We start from the raw sequence: 27,552 nt of genomic DNA, 5'->3' as shown, positions 1-27,552 counted from the left end.
TAGGTCAGTTTAGATCATGTATGCTGTAGTGGTAATATAATAGGTCAGTTTAGATCATGTATGCTGTAGTGGTAATATAATAGGTCACTATAGACCATGTATGCTGTAGTGGTAATATAATAGGTCAGTTTAGACCATTTATGCTGTAGTGGTAATATAATAGGTCAGTTTAGATCATGTATGCTGTAGTGGTAATATAATAGGTCACTATAGACCATGTATGCTGTAGTGGTAATATAATAGGTCAGTTTAGATCATGTATGCTGTATTGGTAATAATAGTGCAAAAGCCTTGTTGTATGGGTGTGTAGAAAATCCTTGATACTTTGTCTGGACTATTGTCGCCACCTGCCGAAATAGATTGGAGCTTGCACTTCAGTTCCTCCTTCCATAGCTATGGCCCAGAGCGTTAGTGCGCTTTCTCTTATATCTTACACTGACTGTGGACGTTTTGGGTTACCAGAAGTAAATTAATTTCCAATGGAACGCTGCGTTGCCCTGCACAATCGCGTTGCAGAGGCTGTTGCTGTACGTTTTGTGTGGTTTATACGTTGGATTTATCGAACGTATACGTCAAACTGTATGCGTAAACGGGTTGACAGAAATGGTAACATAAGGAGAATGTTGAACTTTTGTTGCACACATATCTAGATGACGCAGCATACTATTTTGCGCAGTGTACAGTCGGTGTGTCCAAAGCGTTATCTTTGAAGTGAAACGCGCACTAACGCCCTGGACCAGAGCTAGGCCTGTGACTATCAGCTACTAAGAAAAATAAGTGATTAATCGATTCATGTTGAGGTGGACGAATAAAATGAAACAATTCCTACAATATGCTGCCAATATCCCTATAAATAGTATGCCTTAATGTGTGATATTAATAATAAACATTTAAATAAAAAAGACAATATCCAAATGTAAATCAATATCATGAATTTGGCATACTATTTCTAGGGCACACTAATGTTGTTTAATGTTATGCTGCCTTCATACCCAAGTGGGAAGGTGATATTGACCACATACGACGTGGAAAAATCCACTTTAATTACCCTTAAACTCGTAATTACTAGTGGGAAATCCCTGAGCTCCAACTTCTCCCACATGTTGACCTCTGATGTCACCTACTAAGGAAATGATCTCGATAAGAGCATTTTAGGCAGTTAAATTGAACAACAAAACATTATTTATAAAAAACAATCTATTAATATGTTTTATGAACACTAATTGGTATACTCTTGGACTTCCAAGTTGGCGCAGCGGTCTAAGGCACTGCCTCACTACAGGCACCCTGGTTCGAATCCAGGTTGTATCACAACTGGCTGTGATTGGGTGTCCCATAGGGCGGGGCACAATTAGCTTAGCTTACCCTAGCGTCGTCTGAGTTTGGCCGGTGTAGGCAGTCATTGTAAATAATAATTTGTTCTTAACTGACTTGCCTAGTTAAATATTACCTAGCAGCTTGTTGGCCATTAACTTATCTTATCTTAACTTTCTCAATGAGGTCAAAGCATGTGAATGCATTCAAATGGTATTTACGACTTCACAACTGGTAATTACTAGGGGTGTGCCTATCCATACTCGTATTCGTAATCATATCTGTACATTGACAGTTGATAGTTGGATCGGATGATACTCGTGCTTGTAAAAAACGTCAATGTTTTAACATGGGGATGTTGGCAAATACCTATCTCCCTGCACATTTATAGACCAAACAACCTGCAGAGTAGGAGCTGCGGGGGGTGTGTGTGTTTGACCTGTGTCTGTGTGTCCTCAACTTGCTGTGGGCAGACATTTTGCTATCAGTCAGAATGCGAGTTGGCGTTTCATCTTTTTCCCCTACCCTCACCCGTTTGTTAGATATAAAGCACATTGATGCTTGATAGCAAACGTCCTTGCCATGTGATTTATCATAGCAGCAGGCTAACGTGAATGATCACACCGAAACAGAAGTGAAAGTGATCGGGTGAAATTATGAAGCGAGTGGACAGAGACATACAGCTTTACTCTGTCCAATCAGTGCAGCAGGATCAATATACAGCCCACCCTTCTCCTTACAGACAGGCAAACTAGCCAGTTGAGCTATTTAGATGATGTAGCAGCACCTCACTTGACTGACTGACATGAGAAAGATGCGTTTCCGATCACGGATAATAAAAAGAATACTCGGATCATAATCGTATCAAGAGAATTGCTCATTTCCTTCACTATACTTGTTTGTCCGACTAATCGGCACACCTCTAGTAATAACCACATTCCCACGTGTTTATGAATGCAGCATAAATTGACGGAGTAATGCTGCATTCACAGCAAAGTGGCAAGGTGGTAAGTACCAGTTGTGAAGTCATAATACCAGTTGAATGCATTCATATGCTTTGAACTCTTTGAGAAACTGCAACTGGCTAAAAGCCAACAAGCTGCATCAACCATGGACATCAACCATGGACATGCTTGTAAACAAATTATAGTGTTACAAAACCATATTAATAGATTACTTTTTATAAATAAAGTTTTGTTGCACTTAACTGCAGAAAATGCTGTTCTGGAAGTAATTTTCTTAGTAGATGACGACAAAGGTCAGCATGTGGGAGAAGTCTGAGCTCCGGGATGATAGACGTGTTTTCCTCTAGTAATTACCAGTTGGAGGGGACGTTCAAGAGGATTTCCCCCCCAGTCGTACATGGCAAATACTACCTTTCCACTTGGTTATGAACGTAGCATTAGGCTACAACTTCTGTCACTGCAGAGCGTGCCACTGTTCAATGATTCCGCTTTTTCGGTCGGTGAGGAAATATTAGGGTGAAAGGTTAGGCAACGTTATAACTCCAATGCCAGTGACAAAGCCCACAGTTCCCTTCCGGACACTACGACAGATCGGTTACTATACCCAATCCTGAGATCCACCGACAAGCCAACTTTCTCCAGCAGCCGTGGGCGAGCCTGAACTGAAATAGCAGACGCGCACGCACGGACCAAACGGTAAAGTAAACAGACATATCCACACTTTCTACCTTAATATTCAGTGTTTGTCTAGTACAAATGTTTATCGAATTTACAAGTTCCGCGTTTAGGAGACGTTGGCCTACACTCATTCAGTCGATTTCGCGGTGGCGTAAATACGCGTTTACTAACGGATATCGTACGAGTGAGGATTCGTTTTAGTTAAAAGTAGGACTAGTCCCATTCCGTTATCTGGCTGCTTGGATGAGATGCTTACCAGCACGCATGTAGCCCACGGGCGGGTTCCTCCGCTCCTCGCCTTTTTGTTGTTGTTGCTGAAGTAGGTCTATTCCGCATGTTGACGCCTGAGAAACGTTGAATTAACAACACATATTGATCAGTTTAACATTAAGCATAACGGCTAGCATAGAATAGTTTGGTCGTCTGTTTCAAACCAATAATTAAACTTCAACCACAGACAACGACTATAGGAATAGGAGTTGGTTGCATGTTGGCTACAGTTGGCAAACAAACAGATCTGGGACCAGCCTTGGGTTGAGTTGTCTTGTCTGAACACGTGCATATATTGCATTCCATAAAAGCTCATTCATCACAACTACATTTAATTCTGAACGGCTGCTTTATTTTTTTATTTATAATTTGATTTATTTCACCTTTATTTAACCAGGTAGGCTAGTTGATAACAAGTTCTCATTTGCAACTGCGACCTGGCCAAGATAAAGCAAAGCTGGGGTGTTCATTGCTGGTGGTGTCATTTCTCTGTATCTAGTGGACAGTCGAGATGAAAGTCGTTACTGCCACCTATAAAGTAACCCATAGCAACACTGTTGCAAAGTAGCTGAAATGAAGCTTTCGGAAATCCACAGTGGCAGTGCTTAGATGTCTATTCCATTCAATTACCAAATACTTGAATGGAAAACATAGATGACAATATTTAATCATCTTTACACAGTGAAATATAGCTAGGTAAGGAATGTACTTGATGTACATGGGCTGCCGAGTGGTGCAGTGGTCTGAGGCACTGCATCTCAGTGCAAGAGGTGTCACTACAGTCTCTGGTTCAAATCCAGGCTATATCACATCAGGCTGTGATTGGGCGCCGCACAATTGGCCCAGCATTGTCCGGGGTAGGCCGTCATCGTAAATAAGAATTTGTTCTTAACTGACTTGCCTAGTTAAATAAATGTTCAATCAGAAAATAAAATGTAGAGTGTGAAGACTAGGATAGCTGGACATACTTCAGTTTTATCAGGGGCGCAACTTTCACTGGGGACGTGGGACGGACAGGGGGCATGCAGAAATTTCAATTTTGTCCGCCCCAGTTTTATCATTGGAATGTGATACAAAACGAGGCAAATGTGTGCTTTAGGACCATGCGGACGCCTCCAAGCGGTCGGGTAGGCTGTTAATAATATATTTATTGTTATCCCCCCCACTTCTAAAACCAAAAGTTGCGCCCCTGAGTTTTATGCTGCAGTAATCAGCATACTCAGGTAAAGAAGTAGAATCATTTGAATTACAAGAATAATACTTTATTGTCCAATATCTTGCAGTAGAGAATGAAAATGTATTTTTGCTCCCAACCCAAAGTAGCTTAATCTGTTTTTATGTCATAACAATAGTTTTCATGACCTGCCCTGAGTAAACATGCCTAAACAATAGTTTTCAAGACCTGCCCTGAGAAAACATTGGGACAAAGTCGTTTTCATGACCTGCCCTGAGTAAACATAGCTGTGATAGGATTTATTAGCATATGCACAAAGGAATGCAAATATTTACGCTGTGATTTCAACCGAAGACACACAACACATGTTCTATATCTCCCTCTGTCTCTCATACAGTCATACATCTGTCTCTCTCATACCTCTGTCTCTCTCATACACTCATAACTCTGTCTCTCTCATACACTCATACCTCTGTCTCTCTCATACATCTGTCTCTCTCATACCTCTGTCTCTCTCATACACTCATACCGCTGTCTCCTCATCCTCTTCCCTCCAGCCCGTCTCTACAGATCTACTGTTTTAGACCAGAGGAGCAGAGCACCATGGTTGTGTCCAAGGCTTGGACGTTACGCCAGCACTTCCAGGGTTTCCCCAAGGCTAGTGACTTCCATCTGAGGGAGGAGACGCTGCCACAGCCCAAGAATGGACAGGTGAGGATAGGATAGACTTTGAAGGGCAATTCCACCCTTTTCCAACCGTATCTTCATCATATGCAGCACAATACCAGTGTCCACATATGTGGAAATGTTGCATTTCTATGTTTTGTAGAAAAAATATATAACTTTAAAAAGGTTCTACTTGATGACATCATCAAAAGTTAAAATATTTTTAAAAACAGTGTTTATCTAACACTGAGATTTTGCGGTGACGCGGGGAGCAAGAAATCACTGTTTTAATTCTACCCTGTGACGTCACAGAGAATACTTTTTGAGGACCTTCTTCTCTTTTTAACCAAGGATCACAGAAACACACTGTTTTCACATGTAGACACTGGATTGGGGCTGGAGATAAAGAATATGAAGTTGAAAAGTGGCGGAATTGCCCTTTAATGTCCCAGAGGGGAAAATGGTCTTGGACACGTACTGAAGCCCTACCGGGAACTTCACACAAAATGAACACGTTCCTTTTGCATTTCTAACATGTTCCATGGCATGTGAAATGACTTGATAACCTGTGGTTAATACATTTGTACTAGAAACAGGTTATCTGGGCCGAAACGGGTTGGGACTAATCAGAATTTTTCCAACAAAAAACACGTGTTTTCTTTGCAAAACGGTGTCCACTAATGAATATACCCCTTAACAAATTATACATTTATGTAGCAAAATATTTTCAGTTGCAAAATGTTTTGCTACGGTGTGTACTAATGAATAGACCACTGTTCAGGTGCTGTTGGAGGCTGTGTTCCTCAGTGTGGATCCTTACATGAGACCCTACAGCCAGACGATGATGAAGGAGGGAGACGTGATGATTGGGTCCCAAGTTGCCAAGTAAGGGCACATTATGGGGGAGGGAGGCGGGCATGTGGATGCAAACACATTATAGACTGACTGACACTCATGTTGACTGACACACTATAGACTGACTGACAGTCATGTTGACACACTATAGACTGACTGACAGTCATGTTGACACACTATAGACTGACTGACACACTATAGACTGACTGAGACTCATGTTGACAAACTATAGACTAACTGAGACTCATGTCGACACACTACAGACTGACTGAGACTCATGTTGACACACTATAGACTGACTGAGACTCATGTTGACACACTATAGACTGACTGACACTCGTGTTGACACACTATAGACTGACTGAGACTCATGTTGACACACTATAGACTGACTGACACTCATGTTGACACACTATAGACTGACTGACACTCATGTTGACACACTATAGACTGACTGAGACTCATGTTGACACACTATAGACTGACTGACACTCATGTTGACACACTATAGACTGACTGACACTCATGTTGACACACTATAGACTGACTGACACTCATGTTGACACACTATAGACTGACTGAGACTCATGTTGACACACTATAGACTGACTGACAGTCATGTTGACACACTATAGACTGACTGACACTCATGTTGACACACTATAGACTGACTGAGACTCATGTTGACACACTATAGACTGACTGAGACTCATGTTGACACACTATAGACTGACTGACACTCATGTTGACACACTATAGACTGACTGACAGTCATGTTGACACACTATAGACTGACTGAGACTCATGTTGACACACTATAGACTGACTGACACTCATGTTGACACACACTCACCTTTCTCTCTCTCTCCCTCTCTCTCGCTCTCCCCCCCTCTCTCCAGGGTGATCCAGAGCTATAACCCCAGCTTCCCGGTTGGCTGCCATGTGGTCAGTGATTGTGGATGGAGGAGTCACTGGGTGTGTGATGGGGCAGAGCTGACCCCTGTGCTGCCCGACTGGCCCCAGGACATCCCCCTCTCCCTGGCCCTGGGGGCCATCGGCATGCCTGGGTAGGATGGATGGATGGATCTCTCTTGATAGATAGATAGATATGCAGACTGCCCTGTGTGGTTGAGGTGTGTGATATACAGTTATAATAGTGATGATGATATCTCTCTAGTTTGACAGCTCTGTATGGACTAGAGGAGGTGTGTGAGATAAAGAAGGGGGAGACTCTTCTGGTGAACGCTGCAGCAGGGGCCGTGGGCTCAGTGGTGGGACAGATCGCCAAGATCAAGGTACAACATTCCCCCAACGTTTCCAGAGCGTTCCCACAACGTCTCCACAGTGTTAGTTACTTCCTGAAGATGAGGACAAGTTGTGTTCTATATTCCATGTGTCTCTGTGTGTTACCAGTGACTTTCATAATGTATAGTGAGTCAGTGTCTGTCCCTCCCTCCCTCCCTCCCTCCCTCCCTCCCTCCCTCCCTCCCTCCCTCCCTCCCTCCCTCCCTCAGGGCTGCAGAGTGGTGGGCTGTGCTGGGACAGATTCCAAGGTGTCCTATCTAAAGGAGCTGGGTTTTGACCAGGTCTTCAACTACAAGACTGCCACCTCTCTGGAGGAATCACTCAGGGAGGCCGCGCCACACGGATACGACTGCTACTTTGAGAATGTGAGGTCACTGCACACACACACTATTTGTGTGTGTGGACAGGCGTGTGTATGGACATTTGTGTGTGTGTCAAAGCTCAATCTCTCTCTCTCTCTCTCTCTCTGTTCAGGTTGGTGGGAAGTTCTCCAGTGTAGTGATGCCTCAGATGAGAGAGTTCGGCAGAATAGCTGTGTGTGGAAGCATCTCCATGTACAACGACACCACACCACAGACAGGTATACTGTCCGCACCACAGACAGGTATACTGTCCGCACCACAGACAGGTATACTGTCCGCACCACAGACAGGTATACTGTCCGCACCACAGACAGGTATACTGTCCGCACCACAGACAGGTATACTGTCCACACCATAGACAGGTATACTGTCCACACCATAGACAGGTATACTGTCCGCACCACAGACAGGTCTACTGTCCGCACCACAGACAGGTATACTGTCCGCACCACAGACAGGTCTACTGTCCGCACCACAGACAGGGCTACTGTCCGCACCACAGACGGGTATACTGTCCGCACCACAGACGGGTATACTGTCCGCACCACAGACGGGTATACTGTCCGCACCACAGACGGGTATACTGTCCGCACCACAGACGGGTATACTGTCCGCACCACAGACGGGTATACTGTCCGCACCACAGACGGGTATACTGTCCGCACCACAGACGGGTATACTGTCCGCACCACAGACGGGTATACTGTCCGCACCACAGACGGGTATACTGTCCGCACCACAGACGGGTATACTGTCCGCACCACAGACGGGTATACTGTCCGCACCACAGACGGGTCTACTGTCCGCACCACAGACGGGTCTACTGTCCGCACCACAGACGGGTATACTGTCCGCACCACAGACGGGTCTACTGTCCGCACCACAGACGGGGCTACTGTCCGCACCACAGACAGGTCTACTGTCCGCACCACAGACAGGTCTACTGTCCGCACCACAGACAGGGCTACTGTCCGCACCACAGACGGGTATACTGTCCGCACCACAGACGGGTATACTGTCCGCACCACAGACGGGTATACTGTCCGCACCACAGACGGGTATACTGTCCGCACCACAGACGGGTATACTGTCCGCACCACAGACGGGTATACTGTCCGCACCACAGACGGGTATACTGTCCGCACCACAGACGGGTATACTGTCCGCACCACAGACGGGTATACTGTCCGCACCACAGACGGGTATACTGTCCGCACCACAGACGGGTATACTGTCCGCACCACAGACGGGTATACTGTCCGCACCACAGACGGGTATACTGTCCGCACCACAGACGGGTATACTGTCCGCACCACAGACGGGTCTACTGTCCGCACCACAGACGGGTCTACTGTCCGCACCACAGACGGGTCTACTGTCCGCACCACAGACAGGGCTACTGTCCGCACCACAGACAGGTCTACTGTCCGCACCACAGACAGGTCTACTGTCCGCACCACAGACAGGTATACTGTCCGCACCACAGACAGGTATACTGTCCGCACCACAGACAGGTATACTGTCCGCACCACAGACAGGTATACTGTCCGCACCACAGACAGGTCTACTGTCCGCACCACAGACAGGTATACTGTCCTCACCACAGACAGGTATACTGTCCGCACCACAGACAGGTCTACTGTCCGCACCACAGACAGGTCTACTGTCCGCACCACAGACAGGTCTACTGTCCGCACCACAGACAGGGCTACTGTCCGCACCACAGACAGGTCTACTGTCCGCACCACAGACAGGGCTACTGTCCGCACCACAGACAGGTCTACTGTCCGCACCACAGACAGGTCTACTGTCCGCACCACAGACAGGTCTACTGTCCGCACCACAGACAGGTCTACTGTCCGCACCACAGACAGGTCTACTGTCCGCACCACAGACAGGTCTACTGTCCGCACCACAGACAGGTCTACTGTCCGCACCACAGACAGGTCTACTGTCCGCACCACAGACAGGTCTACTGTCCGCACCACAGACAGGTCTACTGTCCGCACCACAGACAGGTCTACTGTCCGCACCACAGACAGGGCTACTGTCCGCACCACAGACAGGGCTACTGTCCGCACCACAGACAGGTCTACTGTCCGCACCACAGACAGGTCTACTGTCCGCACCACAGACAGGTCTACTGTCCGCACCACAGACAGGTCTACTGTCCGCACCACAGACAGGTCTACTGTCCGCACCACAGACAGGTCTACTGTCCGCACCACAGACAGGTATACTGTCCGCACCACAGACAGGTCTACTGTCCGCACCACAGACAGGGCTACTGTCCGCACCACAGACATGTATTTATTTATATTTCAGGGCCGTATGTACACACCCATATGATCTTCAAACAGCTGAGGATGGAGGGCTTCCTGTGTGCTCGCTGGAAACTCAAACACCAGCAGTCACTGAGGAGGCTGATGGCCTGGATGACTGAGGTACAGAGAGAGGGTTCTACTAGCAGGGTTCTATTACTATTGTTCTACTACCAGTGTTTTATTACCAGTATTCTAATACCAGGATTCTATAACCAGTGTTTTATTACCAGTGTTTTTTTATACCAGTGTTGCATTAGCAGTGTTCTATTACTAGTGTTGTAGTATTAGTGTTTTATTACTAGTGTTCTATTACCAGTGTTGTATTACTAGTGTTCTATTACCAGTGTTGTATTACCAGTGTTGTATTACCAGTGTTGTATTACCAGTGTTGTATTACCAGTGTTGTATTACCAGTATTCTACTACTAGTGTTATATTACCAGTATTGTACTACTAGTGTTGTATTACCAGTGTTGTATTACCAGTGTTGTATTACCAGTTTTCTACTACTAGTGTTCTATTACCAGTGTTGTACTACTAGTGCTGTATTACCAGTGTTGTACTACTAGTGTTGTATTAGCAGTGTTCTACTACTAGTGTTGTATTAGCAGTGTTCTACTACCAGTGTTGTATTACCAGTGTTCTATTACTAGTGTTCTATTACCAGTGTTCTACTACTAGTGTTGTATTAGCAGTGTTCTATTAACAGTGTTCTATTACTAGTGTTGTATTAGCAGTGTTCTGCTACTAGTGTTGTATTAGCAGTGTTCTACTACTAGTGTTGTATTAGCAGTGTTCTACTACTAGTGTTGTATTAGCAGTGTTCTACTACTAGTGTTGTATTATTAGTGTTCTGCTACTAGTGTTATATTAGCAGTGTTCTGCTACTAGTGTTATATTAGCAGTGTTCTATTACTAGTGTTGTATTAGCAGTGTTCTGCTACTAGTGTTGTATTAGCAGTGTTCTATTACTAGTGTTGTATTAGCAGTGTTCTATTACTAGTGTTGTATTAGCAGTGTTCTATTACTAGTGTTGTATTAGCAGTGTTCTGCTACTAGTGTTGTATTAGCAGTGTTCTGTTACTAGTGTTGTATTACTAGTGTTCTATTACCAGTGTTCTACTACTAGTGTTGTATTAGCAGTGTTCTACTACTAGTGTTGTATTAACAGTGTTCTATTACTAGTGTTGTATTAACAGTGTTCTATTACCAGTGTTGTATTACCAGTGTTGTATTACTAGTGTTCTATTACCAGTGTTCTACTACTAGTGTTGTATTACCAGTGTTCTATTACCAGTGTTGTATTACCAGTATTCTACTACTAGTGTTCTATTACCAGTATTCTACTACTAGTGTTCTATTACCAGTGTTCTATTAGCAGTTTTCTATTACCAGTGTTGTATTACCAGTGTTCTGCTACTAGTGTTGTATTAGCAGTGTTCTACTACTAGTGTTGTATTAGCAGTGTTCTGCTACTAGTGTTGTATTAGCAGTGTTCTGCTACTAGTGTTGTATTAGCAGTGTTCTGCTACTAGTGTTGTATTAGCAGTGTTCTGCTACCAGTGTTGTATTAGCAGTGTTCTGCTACCAGTGTTGTATTAGCAGTGTTCTATTACTAGTGTTGTGTTAGCAGTGTTCTATTACTAGTGTTGTGTTAGCAGTGTTCTATTACTAGTGTTGTGTTAGCAGTGTTCTATTACTAGTGTTGTGTTAGCAGTGTTCTATTACTAGTGTTGTATTAGCAGTGTTCTACTACTAGTGTTGTATTAGCAGTGTTCTGCTACTAGTGTTCTATTACCAGTGTTCTACTACCAGTGTTCTATTACCAGTGTTCTACTACCAGTGTTCTGCTACTAGTGTTGTATTAGCAGTGTTCTGCTACTAGTGTTGTATTAGCAGTGTTCTATTACTAGTGTTGTATTAGCAGTGTTCTATTACTAGTGTTGTATTAGCAGTGTTCTATTACTAGTGTTGTATTAGCAGTGTTCTATTACTAGTGTTGTATTAGCAGTGTTCTATTACTAGTGTTGTATTAGCAGTGTTCTACTACTAGTGTTGTATTAGCAGTGTTCTGCTACCAGTGTTGTATTAGCAGTGTTGTATTAGCAGTGTTCTATTACTAGTGTTGTATTACTAGTGTTCTATTACCAGTGTTCTACTACTAGTGTTGTATTAGCAGTGTTCTACTACTAGTGTTGTATTAGCAGTGTTCTGCTACTAGTGTTGTATTAGCAGTGTTCTATTACTAGTGTTGTATTAGCAGTGTTCTGCTACTAGTGTTGTATTAGCAGTGTTCTGCTGCTAGTGTTGTATTAGCAGTGTTCTGCTGCTAGTGTTGTATTAGCAGTGTTCTGCTACTAGTGTTGTATTAGCAGTGTTCTGCTACTAGTGTTGTATTAGCAGTGTTCTGCTACTAGTGTTGTATTAGCAGTGTTCTACTACTAGTGTTGTGTTAGCAGTGTTCTATTACTAGTGTTGTGTTAGCAGTGTTCTATTACTAGTGTTGTGTTAGCAGTGTTCTATTACTAGTGTTGTATTAGCAGTGTTCTACTACTAGTGTTGTATTAGCAGTGTTCTGCTACCAGTGTTGTATTAGCAGTGTTCTATTACCAGTGTTGTATTAGCAGTGTTCTGCTACCAGTGTTGTATTAGCAGTGTTCTATTACTAGTGTTGTATTACTAGTGTTCTATTACCAGTGTTCTACTACTAGTGTTGTATTAGCAGTGTTCTACTACTAGTGTTGTATTAGCAGTGTTCTGCTACTAGTGTTGTATTAGCAGTGTTCTGCTACCAGTGTTGTATTAGCAGTGTTCTATTACTAGTGTTGTATTAGCAGTGTTTTATTACTAGTGTTCTATTACTAGTGTTCTATTACTAGTGTTCTACTACCAGTGTTGTATTACCAGTGTTCTATTACTAGTGTTCTATTACCAGTGTTCTACTACTAGTGTTGTATTAGCAGTGTTCTGCTACTAGTGTTGCATTAGCAGTGTTCTGCTACCAGTGTTGTATTTGCAGTGTTCTACTACTAGTGTTGTATTAGCAGTGTTCTGCTACTAGTGTTGTATTACACGTGTTCTGCTACTAGTGTTGTATTACACGTGTTCTACTACCAGTGTTGTATTACACGTGTTCTATTACTAGTGTTGTATTAGCAGTGTTCTATTACTAGTGTTGTATTTGCAGTGTTCTGCTACCAGTGTTGTATTAGCAGTGTTCTGCTACTAGTTTTGTATTAGCAGTGTTCTATTACAAGTGTTGTATTACATGTGTTCTACTACTAGTGTTGTATTACACGTGTTCTATTACCAGTGTTGTATTAGCAGTGTTCTATTACCAGTGTTGTATTAGCAGTGTTCTGCTACTAGTGTTATATTAGCAGTGTTCTGCTACTAGTGTTATATTAGCAGTGTTCTATTACTAGTGTTGTATTAGCAGTGTTCTGCTACTAGTGTTGTATTAGCAGTGTTCTATTACTAGGGTTGTATTAGCAGTGTTCTGTTACTAGTGTTGTATTTGCAGTGTTCTATTACCAGTGTTGTATTTGCAGTGTTCTTTTACCAGTGTTGTATTAGCAGTGTTCTATTACCAGTGTTGTATTAGCAGTGTCATATTAGCAGTGTTCTGCTACCAGTGTCGTATTAGCAGGGTTCTGCTACCAGTGGTGTATTAGCAGGGTTCTGCTACATTTACATTTACATTTAAGTCATTTAGCAGACGCTCTTATCCAGAGCGACTTACAAATTGGTGCATTCACCTTATGCTACCAGTGGTGTATTAGCAGGGTTCTGCTACCAGTGGTGTATTAGCAGGGTTCTGCTACCAGTGGTGTATTAGCAGTGTTCTGCTACTAGTGTTATATTACCAGTGTTCTATTACAAGTGTTGTATTACACGTGTTCTACTACCAGTGTTGTATTAGCAGTGTTTTATTACTAGTGTTGTATTAGCAGTGTTCTGCTACTAGTGTTGTATTAGCAGTGTTCTATTACCAGTGTTGTATTTGCAGTGTTCTATTACCAGTGTTGTATTTGCAGTGTTCTATTACCAGTGTTGTATTAGCAGTGTTCTGCTACCAGTGTTGTATTAGCAGTGTTCTGCTACCAGTGTTGTATTAGCAGTGCTCTGCTACCAGTGTTGTATTAGCAGTGTCATATTAGCAGTGTTCTGCTACCAGTGTCGTATTAGCAGTGTTCTGCTACCAGTGTCGTATTAGCAGTGCTCTGCTACCAGTGTTGTATTAGCAGTGTCATATTAGCAGTGTTCTGCTACGAGTGTCGTATTAGCAGTGTTCTGCTACCAGTGTTGTATTAGCAGTGCTCTGCTACCAGTGTTGTATTAGCAGTGTCATATTAGCAGTGTTCTGCTACCAGTGTCGTATTAGCAGTGTTCTGCTACCAGTGTCGTATTAGCAGTGTTCTGGTACCAGTGTCGTATTAGCAGTGTTCTGGTACCAGTGTCGTATTAGCAGTGTTCTGCTACCAGTGTCGTATTAGCAGTGTTCTGCTACCAGTGTCGTATTAGCAGTGTTCTGCTACCAGTGTCGTATTAGCAGTGTTCTGCTACCAGTGGTCGTATTAGCAGTGTTCTGCTACCAGTGTCGTATTAGCAGTGTTCTGCTACCAGTGTCGTATTAGCAGTGTTCTGCTACCAGTGTCGTATTAGCAGTGTTCTGCTACCAGTGTCGTATTAGCAGTGTTCTGCTACCAGTGTCGTATTAGCAGTGTTCTGCTACCAGTGTCGTATTAGCAGTGTTCTGCTACCAGTGTCGTATTAGCAGTGTTCTGCTACCAGTGTCGTATTAGCAGTGTTCTGCTACCAGTGTCGTATTAGCAGTGTTCTGCTACCAGTGTCGTATTAGCAGTGTTCTGCTACCAGTGTCGTATTAGCAGTGTTCTGCTACCAGTGTCGTATTAGCAGTGTTCTGCTACCAGTGTCGTATTAGCAGTGTTCTGCTACCAGTGTCGTATTAGCAGTGTTCTGCTACCAGTGTCGTATTAGCAGTGTTCTGCTACCAGTGTCGTATTAGCAGTGTTCTGCTACCAGTGTCGTATTAGCAGTGTTCTGCTACCAGTGTCGTATTAGCAGTGTTCTGCTACCAGTGTCGTATTAGCAGTGTTCTGCTACCAGTGTCGTATTAGCAGTGTTCTGCTACCAGTGTCGTATTAGCAGTGTTCTGCTACCAGTGTCGTATTAGCAGTGTTCTGCTACCAGTGTCGTATTAGCATTGTTCTGCTACCAGTGTCGTATTAGCAGTGTTCTGCTACCAGTGTCGTATTAGCAGTGTTCTGCTACCAGTGTCGTATTAGCAGTGTTCTGCTACCAGTGTCGTATTAGCAGTGTTCTGCTACCAGTGTCGTATTAGCAGTGTTCTGCTACCAGTGGTGTATTAGCAGTGTTCTGCTACCAGTGGTGTATTAGCAGTGTTCTGCTACCAGTGGTGTATTAGCAGTGTTCTGCTACTAGTGTTGTATTAGCAGGGTTCTATTACTAGTGTTGTATTAGCAGGGTTCTGCTACTAGTGTTGTATTAGCAGTGTTCTGCTACTAGTGTTGCATTAGCAGTGTTCTATTACTAGTGTTGCATTAGCAGTGTTCTATTACTAGTGTTGTATTAGCAGTGTTCTACTACTAGTGTTGTATTAGCAGTGTTCTATTACTAGTGTTGTATTAGCAGTGTTCTACTACTAGTGTTGTATTAGCAGTGTTCTATTACTAGTGTTGTATTAGCAGTGTTCTATTACTAGTGTTGTATTAGCAGTGTTCTACTACTAGTGTTGTATTAGCAGTGTTCTATTACTAGTGTTGTATTAGCAGTGTTCTGCTACTAGTGTTGTATTAGCAGTGTTCTACTATTTGTGTTGTATTAGCAGTGTTCTACTACTAGTGTTGTATTAGCAGTGTTCTACTACTAGTGTTGTATTAGCAGTGTTCTGCTACTAGTGTTCTATTACTAGTGTTGTATTAGCAGTGTTCTGCTACTAGTGTTGTATTAGCAGTGTTCTGCTACTAGTGTTGTATTAGCAGTGTTCTGCTACTAGTGTTGTATTAGCAGTGTTCTGCTACTAGTGTTGTATTAGCAGTGTTCTGCTACTAGTGTTGTATTAGCAGTGTTCTGCTACTAGTGTTGTATTAGCAGTGTTCTGCTACTAGTGTTGTATTAGCAGTGTTCTGCTACTAGTGTTGTATTAGCAGTGTTCTGCTACTAGTGTTGTATTAGCAGTGTTCTGCTACTAGTGTTATATTACCAGGATTATATTACCAGTTTTCTATTACCACTGTTCTACTACCAGTGTTGTATTAGCAGTGTTCTGCTACCAGTGTTGTATTAGCGGTGTTCTGCTACCAGTGTCGTATTAGCAGTGTTCTATTACCAGTGTTTTATTACTAGTGTCGTATTAGCAGTGTTCTATTACCAGTGTTTTATTACTAGTGTTGTATTAGCAGTGTTCTATTACCAGTGTTGTACTTCCAGTGTTGTGTTAGCAGTGTTCTATTACTAGTGTTGTATTAGCAGTGTTCTACTACCAGTGTTGTATTAGCAGTGTTCTGCTACCAGTGTTGTATTAGCAGTGTTCTGCTACTAGTGTTGTATTAGCAGTGTTCTGCTACCAGTGTTGTATTAGCAGTGTTCTGCTACTAGTGTTGTATTAGCAGTGTTCTATTACTAGTGTTGTATTAGCGGTGTTCTATTACCAGTGTTGTATTAGCAGTGTTCTATTACTAGTGTTGTATTAGCAGTGTTCTGCTACCAGTGTCGTATTAGCAGTGTTCTGCTACCAGTGTCGTATTAGCAGTGTTCTGCTACCAGTGTCGTATTAGCAGTGTTCTGCTACCAGTGTCGTATTAGCAGTGTTCTGCTACCAGTGTCGTATTAGCAGTGTTCTGCTACCAGTGTCGTATTAGCAGTGTTCTGCTACCAGTGTCGTATTAGCAGTGTTCTGCTACCAGTGGTGTATTAGCAGTGTTCTGCTACCAGTGTCGTATTAGCAGTGTTCTGCTACCAGTGTCGTATTAGCAGTGTTCTGCTACCAGTGTCGTATTAGCAGTGTTCTGCTACCAGTGTCGTATTAGCAGTGTTCTGCTACCAGTGTCGTATTAGCAGTGTTCTGCTACCAGTGTCGTATTAGCAGTGTTCTGCTACCAGTGTCGTATTAGCAGTGTTCTGCTACCAGTGTCGTATTAGCAGTGTTCTGCTACCAGTGTCGTATTAGCAGTGTTCTGCTACCAGTGTCGTATTAGCAGTGTTCTGCTACCAGTGTCGTATTAGCAGTGTTCTGCTACCAGTGTCGTATTAGCAGTGTTCTGCTACCAGTGTCGTATTAGCAGTGTTCTGCTACCAGTGTCGTATTAGCAGTGTTCTGCTACCAGTGTCGTATTAGCAGTGTTCTGCTACCAGTGTCGTATTAGCAGTGTTCTGCTACCAGTGTCGTATTAGCAGTGTTCTGCTACCAGTGTCGTATTAGCAGTGTTCTGCTACCAGTGTCGTATTAGCAGTGTTCTGCTACCAGTGTCGTATTAGCAGTGTTCTGCTACCAGTGTCGTATTAGCAGTGTTCTGCTACCAGTGTCGTATTAGCAGTGTTCTGCTACCAGTGTCGTATTAGCAGTGTTCTGCTACCAGTGTCGTATTAGCAGTGTTCTGCTACCAGTGTCGTATTAGCAGTGTTCTGCTACCAGTGTCGTATTAGCAGTGTTCTGCTACCAGTGTCGTATTAGCAGTGTTCTGCTACCAGTGTCGTATTAGCAGTGTTCTGCTACCAGTGTCGTATTAGCAGTGTTCTGCTACCAGTGTCGTATTAGTAGTGTTCTGCTACCAGTGTCGTATTAGCAGTGTTCTGCTACCAGTGTCGTATTAGCAGTGTTCTGCTACCAGTGTCGTATTAGCAGTGTTCTGCTACCCGTGGTGTATTAGCAGTGTTCTGCTACCCGTGGTGTATTAGCAGTGTTCTATTACCAGTGTTGTATTAGCAGTGTTCTACTACCAGTGTTGTATTAGCAGTGTTCTGCTACTAGTGTTGTATTAGCAGTGTTCTGCTACCAGTGTTGTATTAGCAGTGTTCTGCTACCAGTGTTGTATTAGCAGTGTTCTATTACTAGTGTTGTATTAGCAGTGTTCTATTACTAGTGTTGTATTAGCAGTCTTCTATTACTGGTGTTGTATTAGCAGTGTTCTGCTACTAGTGTTGTATTAGCAGTGTTCTATTACTGGTGTTGTATTAGCAGTGTTCTATTACTGGTGTTGTATTAGCAGTGTTCTGCTACTAGTGTTGTATTAGCTGTGTTCTACTACCAGTGTTGTATTAGCAGTGTTCTATTACCAGTGTTGTATTAGCAGTGTTCTATTACCAGTGTTGTATTAGCAGTGTTCTATTACCAGTGTTGTATTTGCAGTGTTCTGCTACTAGTGTTGTATTAGCAGTGTTCTGCTACTAGTGTTGTATTAGCAGTGTTCTATTACTAGTGTTGTATTAGCAGTGTTCTATTACTAGTGTTGTATTAGCAGTGTTCTGCTACCCGTGGTGTATTAGCAGTGTTCTATTACTAGTGTTGTATTAGCAGTGTTCTGCTACCAGTGTTGTATTAGCAGTGTTCTATTACTAGTGTTGTATTAGCAGTGTTCTGCTACCCGTGGTGTATTAGCAGTGTTCTATTACTAGTGTTGTATTAGCAGTGTTCTGCTACCCGTGGTGTATTAGCAGTGTTCTATTACTAGTGTTGTATTAGCAGTGTTCTGCTACCAGTGTTGTATTAGCAGTGTTCTATTACTAGTGTTGTATTAGCAGTGTTCTATTACTAGTGTTGTATTAGCAGTGTTCTACTACCAGTGTCGTATTAGCAGTGTTCTATTACTAGTGTCGTATTAGCAGTGTTCTATTACTAGTGTCGTATTAGCAGTGTTCTGCTACCAGTGTCGTATTAGCAGTGTTCTGCTACCAGTGGTGTATTAGCAGTGTTCTACTACCAGTGTTGTATTAGCAGTGTTCTATTACTAGTGTTGTATTAGCAGTGTTCTACTACTAGTGTTGTATTAGCAGTGTTCTATTACTAGTGTTGTATTAGCAGTGTTCTACTACTAGTGTTGTATTAGCAGTGTTCTATTACTAGTGTTGTATTAGCAGTGTTCTATTACTAGTGTTGTATTAGCAGTGTTCTATTACTAGTGTTGTATTAGCAGTGTTCTATTACTAGTGTTGTGTTGTATTAGCAGTGTTATATTACTAGTGTTGTATTAGCAGTGTTCTATTACTAGTGTTGTATTAGCAGTGTTCTATTACTAGTGTTGTATTAGCAGTGTTCTGTTACTAGTGTTGTATTAGCAGTGTTCTATTACTAGTGTTGTATTAGCAGTGTTCTATTACTAGTGTTGTATTAGCAGTGTTCTATTACTAGTGTTGTATTAGCAGTGTTCTATTACTAGTGTTGTATTAGCAGTGTTCTATTACTAGTGTTGTATTAGCAGTGTTCTATTACTAGTGTTGTATTAGCAGTGTTCTATTACTAGTGTTGTATTAGCAGTGTTCTGCTACTAGTGTTGTATTAGCAGTGTTCTGCTACTAGTGTTGTATTAGCAGTGTTCTGCTACTAGTGTTGTATTAGCAGTGTTCTATTACTAGTGTTGTGTTGTATTAGCAGTGTTATATTACTAGTGTTGTATTAGCAGTGTTCTATTACTAGTGTTGTATTAGCAGTGTTCTATTACTAGTGTTGTATTAGCAGTGTTCTGCTACTAGTGTTGTATTAGCAGTGTTCTGCTACTAGTGTTGTATTAGCAGTGTTCTATTACTAGTGTTGTATTAGCAGTGTTCTATTACTAGTGTTGTATTAGCAGTGTTCTATTACTAGTGTTGTATTAGCAGTGTTCTATTACTAGTGTTGTATTAGCAGTGTTCTATTACTAGTGTTGTATTAGCAGTGTTCTATTACTAGTGTTGTATTAGCAGTGTTCTACTACTAGTGTTGTATTAGCAGTGTTCTACTACTAGTGTTGTATTAGCAGTGTTCTGCTACTAGTGGTGTATTAGCAGTGTTCTACTACTAGTGGTGTATTAGCAGTGTTCTACTACCAGTGTTGTATTAGCAGTGTTCTGCTACTAGTGTTCTACTACCAGTGTTGTATTAGCAGTGTTCTGCTACCAGTGGTGTATTAGCAGTGTTCTACTACCAGTGTTGTATTAGCAGTGTTCTGCTACCAGTGTTGTATTAGCAGTGTTCTACTACTAGTGTTCTATTACTAGTGTTGTATTAGCAGTGTTCTATTACTAGTGTTGTATTAGCAGTGTTCTGCTACCAGTGTTGTATTAGCAGTGTTCTGCTACTAGTGTTCTATTACTAGTGTTGTATTAGCAGTGTTCTATTACTAGTGTTGTATTAGCAGTGTTCTGCTACCAGTGTTGTATTAGCAGTGTTCTATTACTAGTGTTGTATTAGCAGTGTTCTATTACTAGTGTTGTATTAGCAGTGTTCTATTACTAGTGTTGTTTTAGCAGTGTTCTATTACTAGTGTTGTATTAGCAGTGTTCTATTACTAGTGTTGTATTAGCAGTGTTCTATTACTAGTGTTGTATTAGCAGTGTTCTATTACTAGTGTTGTATTAGCAGTGTTCTATTACTAGTGTTGTATTAGCAGTGTTCTATTACTAGTGTTGTATTAGCAGTGTTCTATTACTAGTGTTGTATTAGCAGTGTTCTATTACTAGTGTTGTATTAGCAGTGTTCTATTACTAGTGTTGTATTAGCAGTGTTCTATTACTAGTGTTGTATTAGCAGTGTTCTACTACTAGTGTTGTATTAGCAGTGTTCTACTACTAGTGTTGTATTAGCAGTGTTCTATTACTAGTGTTGTATTAGCAGTGTTCTATTACTAGTGTTGTATTAGCAGTGTTCTATTACTAGTGTTGTATTAGCAGTGTTCTACTACTAGTGTTGTATTAGCAGTGTTCTATTACTAGTGTTGTATTAGCAGTGTTCTATTACTAGTGTTGTATTAGCAGTGTTCTGCTACCAGTGTTGTATTAGCGGTGTTCTGCTACCAGTGTCGTATTAGCAGTGTTCTATTACCAGTGTTTTATTACTAGTGTCGTATTAGCAGTGTTCTATTACCAGTGTTTTATTACTAGTGTTGTATTAGCAGTGTTCTATTACCAGTGTTGTATTAGCAGTGTTCTATTACCAGTGTTCTATTACTAGTGTTGTATTAGCAGTGTTCTACTACCAGTGTTGTATTAGCAGTGTTCTGCTACCAGTGTTGTATTAGCAGTGTTCTGCTACTAGTGTTGTATTAGCAGTGTTCTGCTACCAGTGTTGTATTAGCAGTGTTCTGCTACCAGTGTTGTATTAGCAGTGTTCTATTACTAGTGTTGTATTAGCGGTGTTCTATTACCAGTGTTGTATTAGCAGTGTTCTATTACTAGTGTCGTATTAGCAGTGTTCTGCTACCAGTGTCGTATTAGCAGTGTTCTGCTACCAGTGTCGTATTAGCAGTGTTCTGCTACCAGTGTCGTATTAGCAGTGTTCTGCTACCAGTGTCGTATTAGCAGTGTTCTGCTACCAGTGTCGTATTAGCAGTGTTCTGCTACCAGTGTCGTATTAGCAGTGTTCTGCTACCAGTGTCGTATTAGCAGTGTTCTGCTACCAGTGTCGTATTAGCAGTGTTCTGCTACCAGTGTCGTATTAGCAGTGTTCTGCTACCAGTGTCGTATTAGCAGTGTTCTGCTACCAGTGTCGTATTAGCAGTGTTCTGCTACCAGTGTCGTATTAGCAGTGTTCTGCTACCAGTGTCGTATTAGCAGGGTTCTGCTACCAGTGTCGTATTAGCAGTGTTCTGCTACCAGTGTCGTATTAGCAGTGTTCTGCTACCAGTGTCGTATTAGCAGTGTTCTGCTACCAGTGTCGTATTAGCAGTGTTCTGCTACCAGTGTCGTATTAGCAGTGTTCTGCTACCAGTGTCGTATTAGCAGTGTTCTGCTACCAGTGTCGTATTAGCAGTGTTCTGCTACCAGTGTCGTATTAGCAGTGTTCTGCTACCAGTGTCGTATTAGCAGTGTTCTGCTACAGTGTCGTATTAGCAGTGTTCTGCTACCAGTGTCGTATTAGCAGTGTTCTGCTACCAGTGTCGTATTAGCAGTGTTCTGCTACCAGTGTTGTATTAGCAGTGTTCTGCTACCCGTGGTGTATTAGCAGTGTTCTGCTACCCGTGGTGTATTAGCAGTGTTCTATTACCAGTGTTGTATTAGCAGTGTTCTACTACTAGTGTTGTATTAGCAGTGTTCTGCTACCAGTGTTGTATTAGCAGTGTTCTGCTACCAGTGTTGTATTAGCAGTGTTCTATTACTAGTGTTGTATTAGCAGTGTTCTATTACTAGTGTTGTATTAGCAGTCTTCTATTACTGGTGTTGTATTAGCAGTGTTCTGCTACTAGTGTTGTATTAGCAGTGTTCTATTACTGGTGTTGTATTAGCAGTGTTCTATTACTGGTGTTGTATTAGCAGTGTTCTGCTACTAGTGTTGTATTAGCTGTGTTCTACTACCAGTGTTCTATTACCAGTGTTCTATTACCAGTGTTCTATTACCAGTGTTATATTACCAGGGTTCTATTACCAGTGTTCTATTACCAGTGTTGTATTAGCAGTGTTCTGCTACTAGTGTTGTATTAGCAGTGTTCTGCTACTAGTGTTGTATTAGCAGTGTTCTATTACTAGTGTTGTATTTGCAGTGTTCTGCTACCCGTGGTGTATTAGCAGTGTTCTATTACTAGTGTTGTATTAGCAGTGTTCTGCTACCAGTGTTGTATTAGCAGTGTTCTATTACTAGTGTTGTATTAGCAGTGTTCTGCTACCCGTGGTGTATTAGCAGTGTTCTATTACTAGTGTTGTATTAGCAGTGTTCTGCTACCCGTGGTGTATTAGCAGTGTTCTATTACTAGTGTTGTATTAGCAGTGTTCTGCTACCAGTGTTGTATTAGCAGTGTTCTATTACTAGTGTTGTATTAGCAGTGTTCTATTACTAGTGTTGTATTAGCAGTGTTCTACTACCAGTGTCGTATTAGCAGTGTTCTATTACTAGTGTCGTATTAGCAGTGTTCTATTACTAGTGTCGTATTAGCAGTGTTCTGCTACCAGTGTCGTATTAGCAGTGTTCTGCTACCAGTGGTGTATTAGCAGTGTTCTACTACCAGTGTTGTATTAGCAGTGTTCTATTACTAGTGTTGTATTAGCAGTGTTCTACTACTAGTGTTGTATTAGCAGTGTTCTATTACTAGTGTTGTATTAGCAGTGTTCTACTACTAGTGTTGTATTAGCAGTGTTCTATTACTAGTGTTGTATTAGCAGTGTTCTATTACTAGTGTTGTGTTGTATTAGCAGTGTTATATTACTAGTGTTGTATTAGCAGTGTTCTATTACTAGTGTTGTATTAGCAGTGTTCTATTACTAGTGTTGTATTAGCAGTGTTCTGCTACTAGTGTTGTATTAGCAGTGTTCTATTACTAGTGTTGTATTAGCAGTGTTCTATTACTAGTGTTGTATTAGCAGTGTTCTATTACTAGTGTTGTATTAGCAGTGTTCTATTACTAGTGTTGTATTAGCAGTGTTCTATTACTAGTGTTGTATTAGCAGTGTTCTATTACTAGTGTTGTATTAGCAGTGTTCTATTACTAGTGTTGTATTAGCAGTGTTCTATTACTAGTGTTGTATTAGCAGTGTTCTATTACTAGTGTTGTATTAGCAGTGTTCTACTACTAGTGTTGTATTAGCAGTGTTCTATTACTAGTGTTGTATTAGCAGTGTTCTATTACTAGTGTTGTATTAGCAGTGTTCTATTACTAGTGTTGTATTAGCAGTGTTCTATTACTAGTGTTGTATTAGCAGTGTTCTATTACTAGTGTTGTATTAGCAGTGTTCTATTACTAGTGTTGTATTAGCAGTGTTCTGTTACTAATGTTGTATTAGCAGTGTTCTATTACTAGTGTTGTATTAGCAGTGTTCTATTACTAGTGTTGTATTAGCAGTGTTCTATTACTAGTGTTGTATTAGCAGTGTTCTATTACTAGTGTTGTATTAGCAGTGTTCTATTACTAGTGTTGTATTAGCAGTGTTCTATTACTAGTGTTGTATTAGCAGTGTTCTATTACTAGTGTTGTATTAGCAGTGTTCTACTACTAGTGTTGTATTAGCAGTGTTCTACTACTAGTGTTGTATTAGCAGTGTTCTGCTACTAGTGGTGTATTAGCAGTGTTCTACTACCAGTGTTGTATTAGCAGTGTTCTGCTACTAGTGTTCTACTACCAGTGTTGTATTAGCAGTGTTCTGCTACCAGTGGTGTATTAGCAGTGTTCTACTACCAGTGTTGTATTAGCAGTGTTCTGCTACCAGTGTTGTATTAGCAGTGTTCTACTACTAGTGTTCTATTACTAGTGTTGTATTAGCAGTGTTCTATTACTAGTGTTGTATTAGCAGTGTTCTGCTACCAGTGTTGTATTAGCAGTGTTCTGCTACTAGTGTTCTATTACTAGTGTTGTATTAGCAGTGTTCTATTACTAGTGTTGTATTAGCAGTGTTCTGCTACCAGTGTTGTATTAGCAGTGTTCTATTACTAGTGTTGTATTAGCAGTGTTCTGCTACCAGTGTTGTATTAGCAGTGTTCTGCTACTAGTGTTCTATTACTAGTGTTGTATTAGCAGTGTTCTGCTACCAGTGTTGTATTAGCAGTGTTCTGCTACCAGTGTTGTATTAGCAGTGTTCTATTACCAGTGTTGTATTAGCAGTGTTCTATTACCAGTGTTGTATTAGCAGTGTTCTATTACTAGTGTTGTATTAGCAGTGTTCTATTACTAGTGTTGTATTAGCAGTGTTCTGCTACTAGTGTTGTATTAGCAGTGTTCTGCTACTAGTGTTGTATTAGCAGTGTTCTATTACTAGTGTTGTATTAGCAGTGTTCTATTACTAGTGTTGTATTAGCAGTGTTCTATTACTAGTGTTGTATTAGCAGTGTTCTATTACTAGTGTTGTATTAGCAGTGTTCTATTACTAGTGTTGTATTAGCAGTGTTCTATTACTAGTGTTGTATTAGCAGTGTTCTATTACTAGTGTTGTATTAGCAGTGTTCTACTACTAGTGTTGTATTAGCAGTGTTCTACTACTAGTGTTGTATTAGCAGTGTTCTATTACTAGTGTTGTATTAGCAGTGTTCTATTACTAGTGTTGTATTAGCAGTGTTCTATTACTAGTGTTGTATTAGCAGTGTTCTACTACTAGTGTTGTATTAGCAGTGTTCTATTACTAGTGTTGTATTAGCAGTGTTCTATTACTAGTGTTGTATTAGCAGTGTTCTACTACTAGTGTCGTATTACAATACTAGTAGCAGAACACTGCTAATACAACACTAGTAACTATAGAAACCCATCCAGTAAAGATTGCTTCTGAAGGTAGTTTTATAGAGTCATGTGAATCCATGAAAACAGTTGTCAAACACTGTGTAAGCATGATGAATATGACGGTGATGACGACGAGGATGATGGTGATGACAGTAGTGATGATGCTGGCGGGGAGAATGAAATGTTTGTGTTGATCTTTCAGGGCAAGCTGAGATGCAGTGAACACATCACCAGTGGTTTCAACAACATGCCTGCTGCCTTCATGGGCATGTTACAGGGAGACAACACCGGCAAGGCTGTGGTCAAGGTGTGATGACGTCACAATCAACATTACACTCCTCCAGAACATCTGGCTAAAGCATTCCAGAACACTCAACTTCATACACTCCAGGTTCTAGAAGCAGAATCTGTTTCTACTTAACATTCCAGAACACTCAACTTCATTACACTCCAGGTTCTAGAACCAGAATCTGTTTCTACTTAACATTCCAGAACACTCAACTTCATACACTCCAGGTTCTAGAACCAGAATCTGTTTCTACTTAACATTCCAGAATCCTTCCTGTATGTCACACTAGTGTTCTGGTCCATGTTTATTCATAGACACGTTCAACAGACAGCTAGACAGGTTTAGGTCCAGTGTAATTCAACAGACAGCTAGACAGGTTTAGGTCCAGTGTAATTCAACAGACAGCTAGACAGGTTTAGGTCCAGTGTAATTCAACAGACAGCTAGACAGGTTTAGGTCCAGTGTAATTCAACAGACAGCTAGACAGGTTTTGGTCCAGGGTAATTCAACACACAGCTAGACAGGTTTAGGTCCAGTGTAATTCAACATACAGCTAGACAGTTTTAGGTCCAGTGTAATTCAACAGACAGCTAGTCAGGTTTAGGTCCAGGGTAATTCAACAGACAGCTGGACAGGTTTTGGTCCAGTGTAATTCAACAGACAGCTGGACAGGTTTTGGTGCAGTGTAATTCAACATACAGCTAGACAGGTTTTGGTACAGTGTAATTCCACAGACAGCTAGTCAGGTTTAGGTCCAGGGTAATTCAACAGACAGCTGGACAGGTTTTGGTCCAGTGTAATTCAACAGACCGCTAGACAGGTTTAGGTCCAGTGTAATTCAACAGACAGCTAGACAGGTTTTGCTCCAGGGTAATTCAACAGACAGCTAGACAGGTTTTGGTGCAGTGTAATTCAACAGACAGTTAGACAGGTTTAGGTCCAGTGTAATTCAACAGACAGCTAGACAGGTTTAGGTCCAGGGTAATTCAACACACAGCTAGACAGGTTTTGGTCCAGTGTAATTCAACATACAGCTAGACAGGTTTTGGTGCAGTGTAATTCAACAGACAGCTAGACAGGTTTTGGTGCAGTGTAATTCAACACACAGCTAGACAGGTTTAGGTCCAGGGTAATTCAACACACAGCTAGACAGGTTTTGGTACAGTGTAATGCTATTAACTAAATAAACATGTCTTCACAATATAATGTTTATAATACATCCTGCCTACTGATAATTTACTTTTTCTACACCAATAATGTCATATTTGACTAATTACCAGACAGTCCCCACAACCGTGTTTGTACTGACCTTATCCCAACACCTAGCAACCTTATAACCTGGTCTATACTGAGTTTATACTGTAGTGACCTCAACCCAACACCTAGCAACCTCATAACCTGGTCTATACTGAGTTTATACTGTAGTGACCTTAACCCAACACCTAGCAACCTCATAACCTGGTCTATACTGAGTTTATACTGTAGTGACCTTAACCCAACACCTAGCAACCTCATAACCTGGTCTATACTGAGTTTATACTGTAGTGACCTTATCCCAACACCTAGCAACCTTATAACCTGGTCTATACTGAGTTTATACTGTAGTGACCTTATCCCAACACCTAGCAACCTTATAACCTGGTCTATACTGAGTTTATACTGTAGTGACCTTATCCCAACACCTAGCAACCTTATAACCTGGTTTATACTGTAGTGACCTTATCCCAACACCTAGCAACCTCATAACCTGGTCTATACTGAGTTTATACTGTAGTGACCTTTACCCAACACCTAGCAACCTCATAACCTGGTCTATACTGAGTTTATACTGTAGTGACCTTAACCTAACAACCTCATAACCTGGTCTATACTGAGTTTATACTGTAGTGACCTTAACCCAACACCTAGCAACCTCATAACCTGGTCTATACTGAGTTTATACTGTAGTGACCTTAACCCAACACCTAGCAACCTCATAAC

General features: G+C 41.5%; 1 protein-coding gene across 3 annotated transcripts; it reads left to right on the top strand.

Annotated features, from left to right (window-relative positions):
• The first annotated feature begins 2,733 nt into the window (after positions 1–2,733).
• Positions 2,734–27,552, top strand: LOC120053071 (prostaglandin reductase 1-like). Of its 3 annotated transcripts, none has more exons than XR_005477439.1 (10): positions 2,734–2,975; positions 4,959–5,112; positions 5,849–5,952; positions 6,822–6,989; positions 7,100–7,217; positions 7,437–7,592; positions 7,702–7,807; positions 9,915–10,033; positions 25,486–25,674; positions 25,738–27,552. XR_005477439.1 is itself a non-coding variant. In XM_039000322.1 (9 exons), the coding sequence occupies exons 2-9, from the start codon at positions 5,005–5,007 to the stop codon at positions 25,594–25,596; spliced, it is 990 nt and encodes a 329-aa protein (XP_038856250.1). In that variant the 5' UTR covers positions 2,734–2,975; positions 4,959–5,004; the 3' UTR covers positions 25,597–27,552. The 3 variants fall into 3 exon arrangements, 1 of the variants encoding a protein (XP_038856250.1); XR_005477440.1 differs by having other exon boundaries at positions 25,486–25,911; positions 25,949–27,552; XM_039000322.1 differs by having other exon boundaries at positions 25,486–27,552.

This window comes from Salvelinus namaycush, chromosome 8 (genome assembly GCF_016432855.1).
Source record: "Salvelinus namaycush isolate Seneca chromosome 8, SaNama_1.0, whole genome shotgun sequence".
NCBI classification, from domain to species: Eukaryota; Metazoa; Chordata; class Actinopteri; order Salmoniformes; family Salmonidae; genus Salvelinus; species Salvelinus namaycush.
This window is presented reverse-complemented; position numbering and strand designations above follow the sequence as displayed.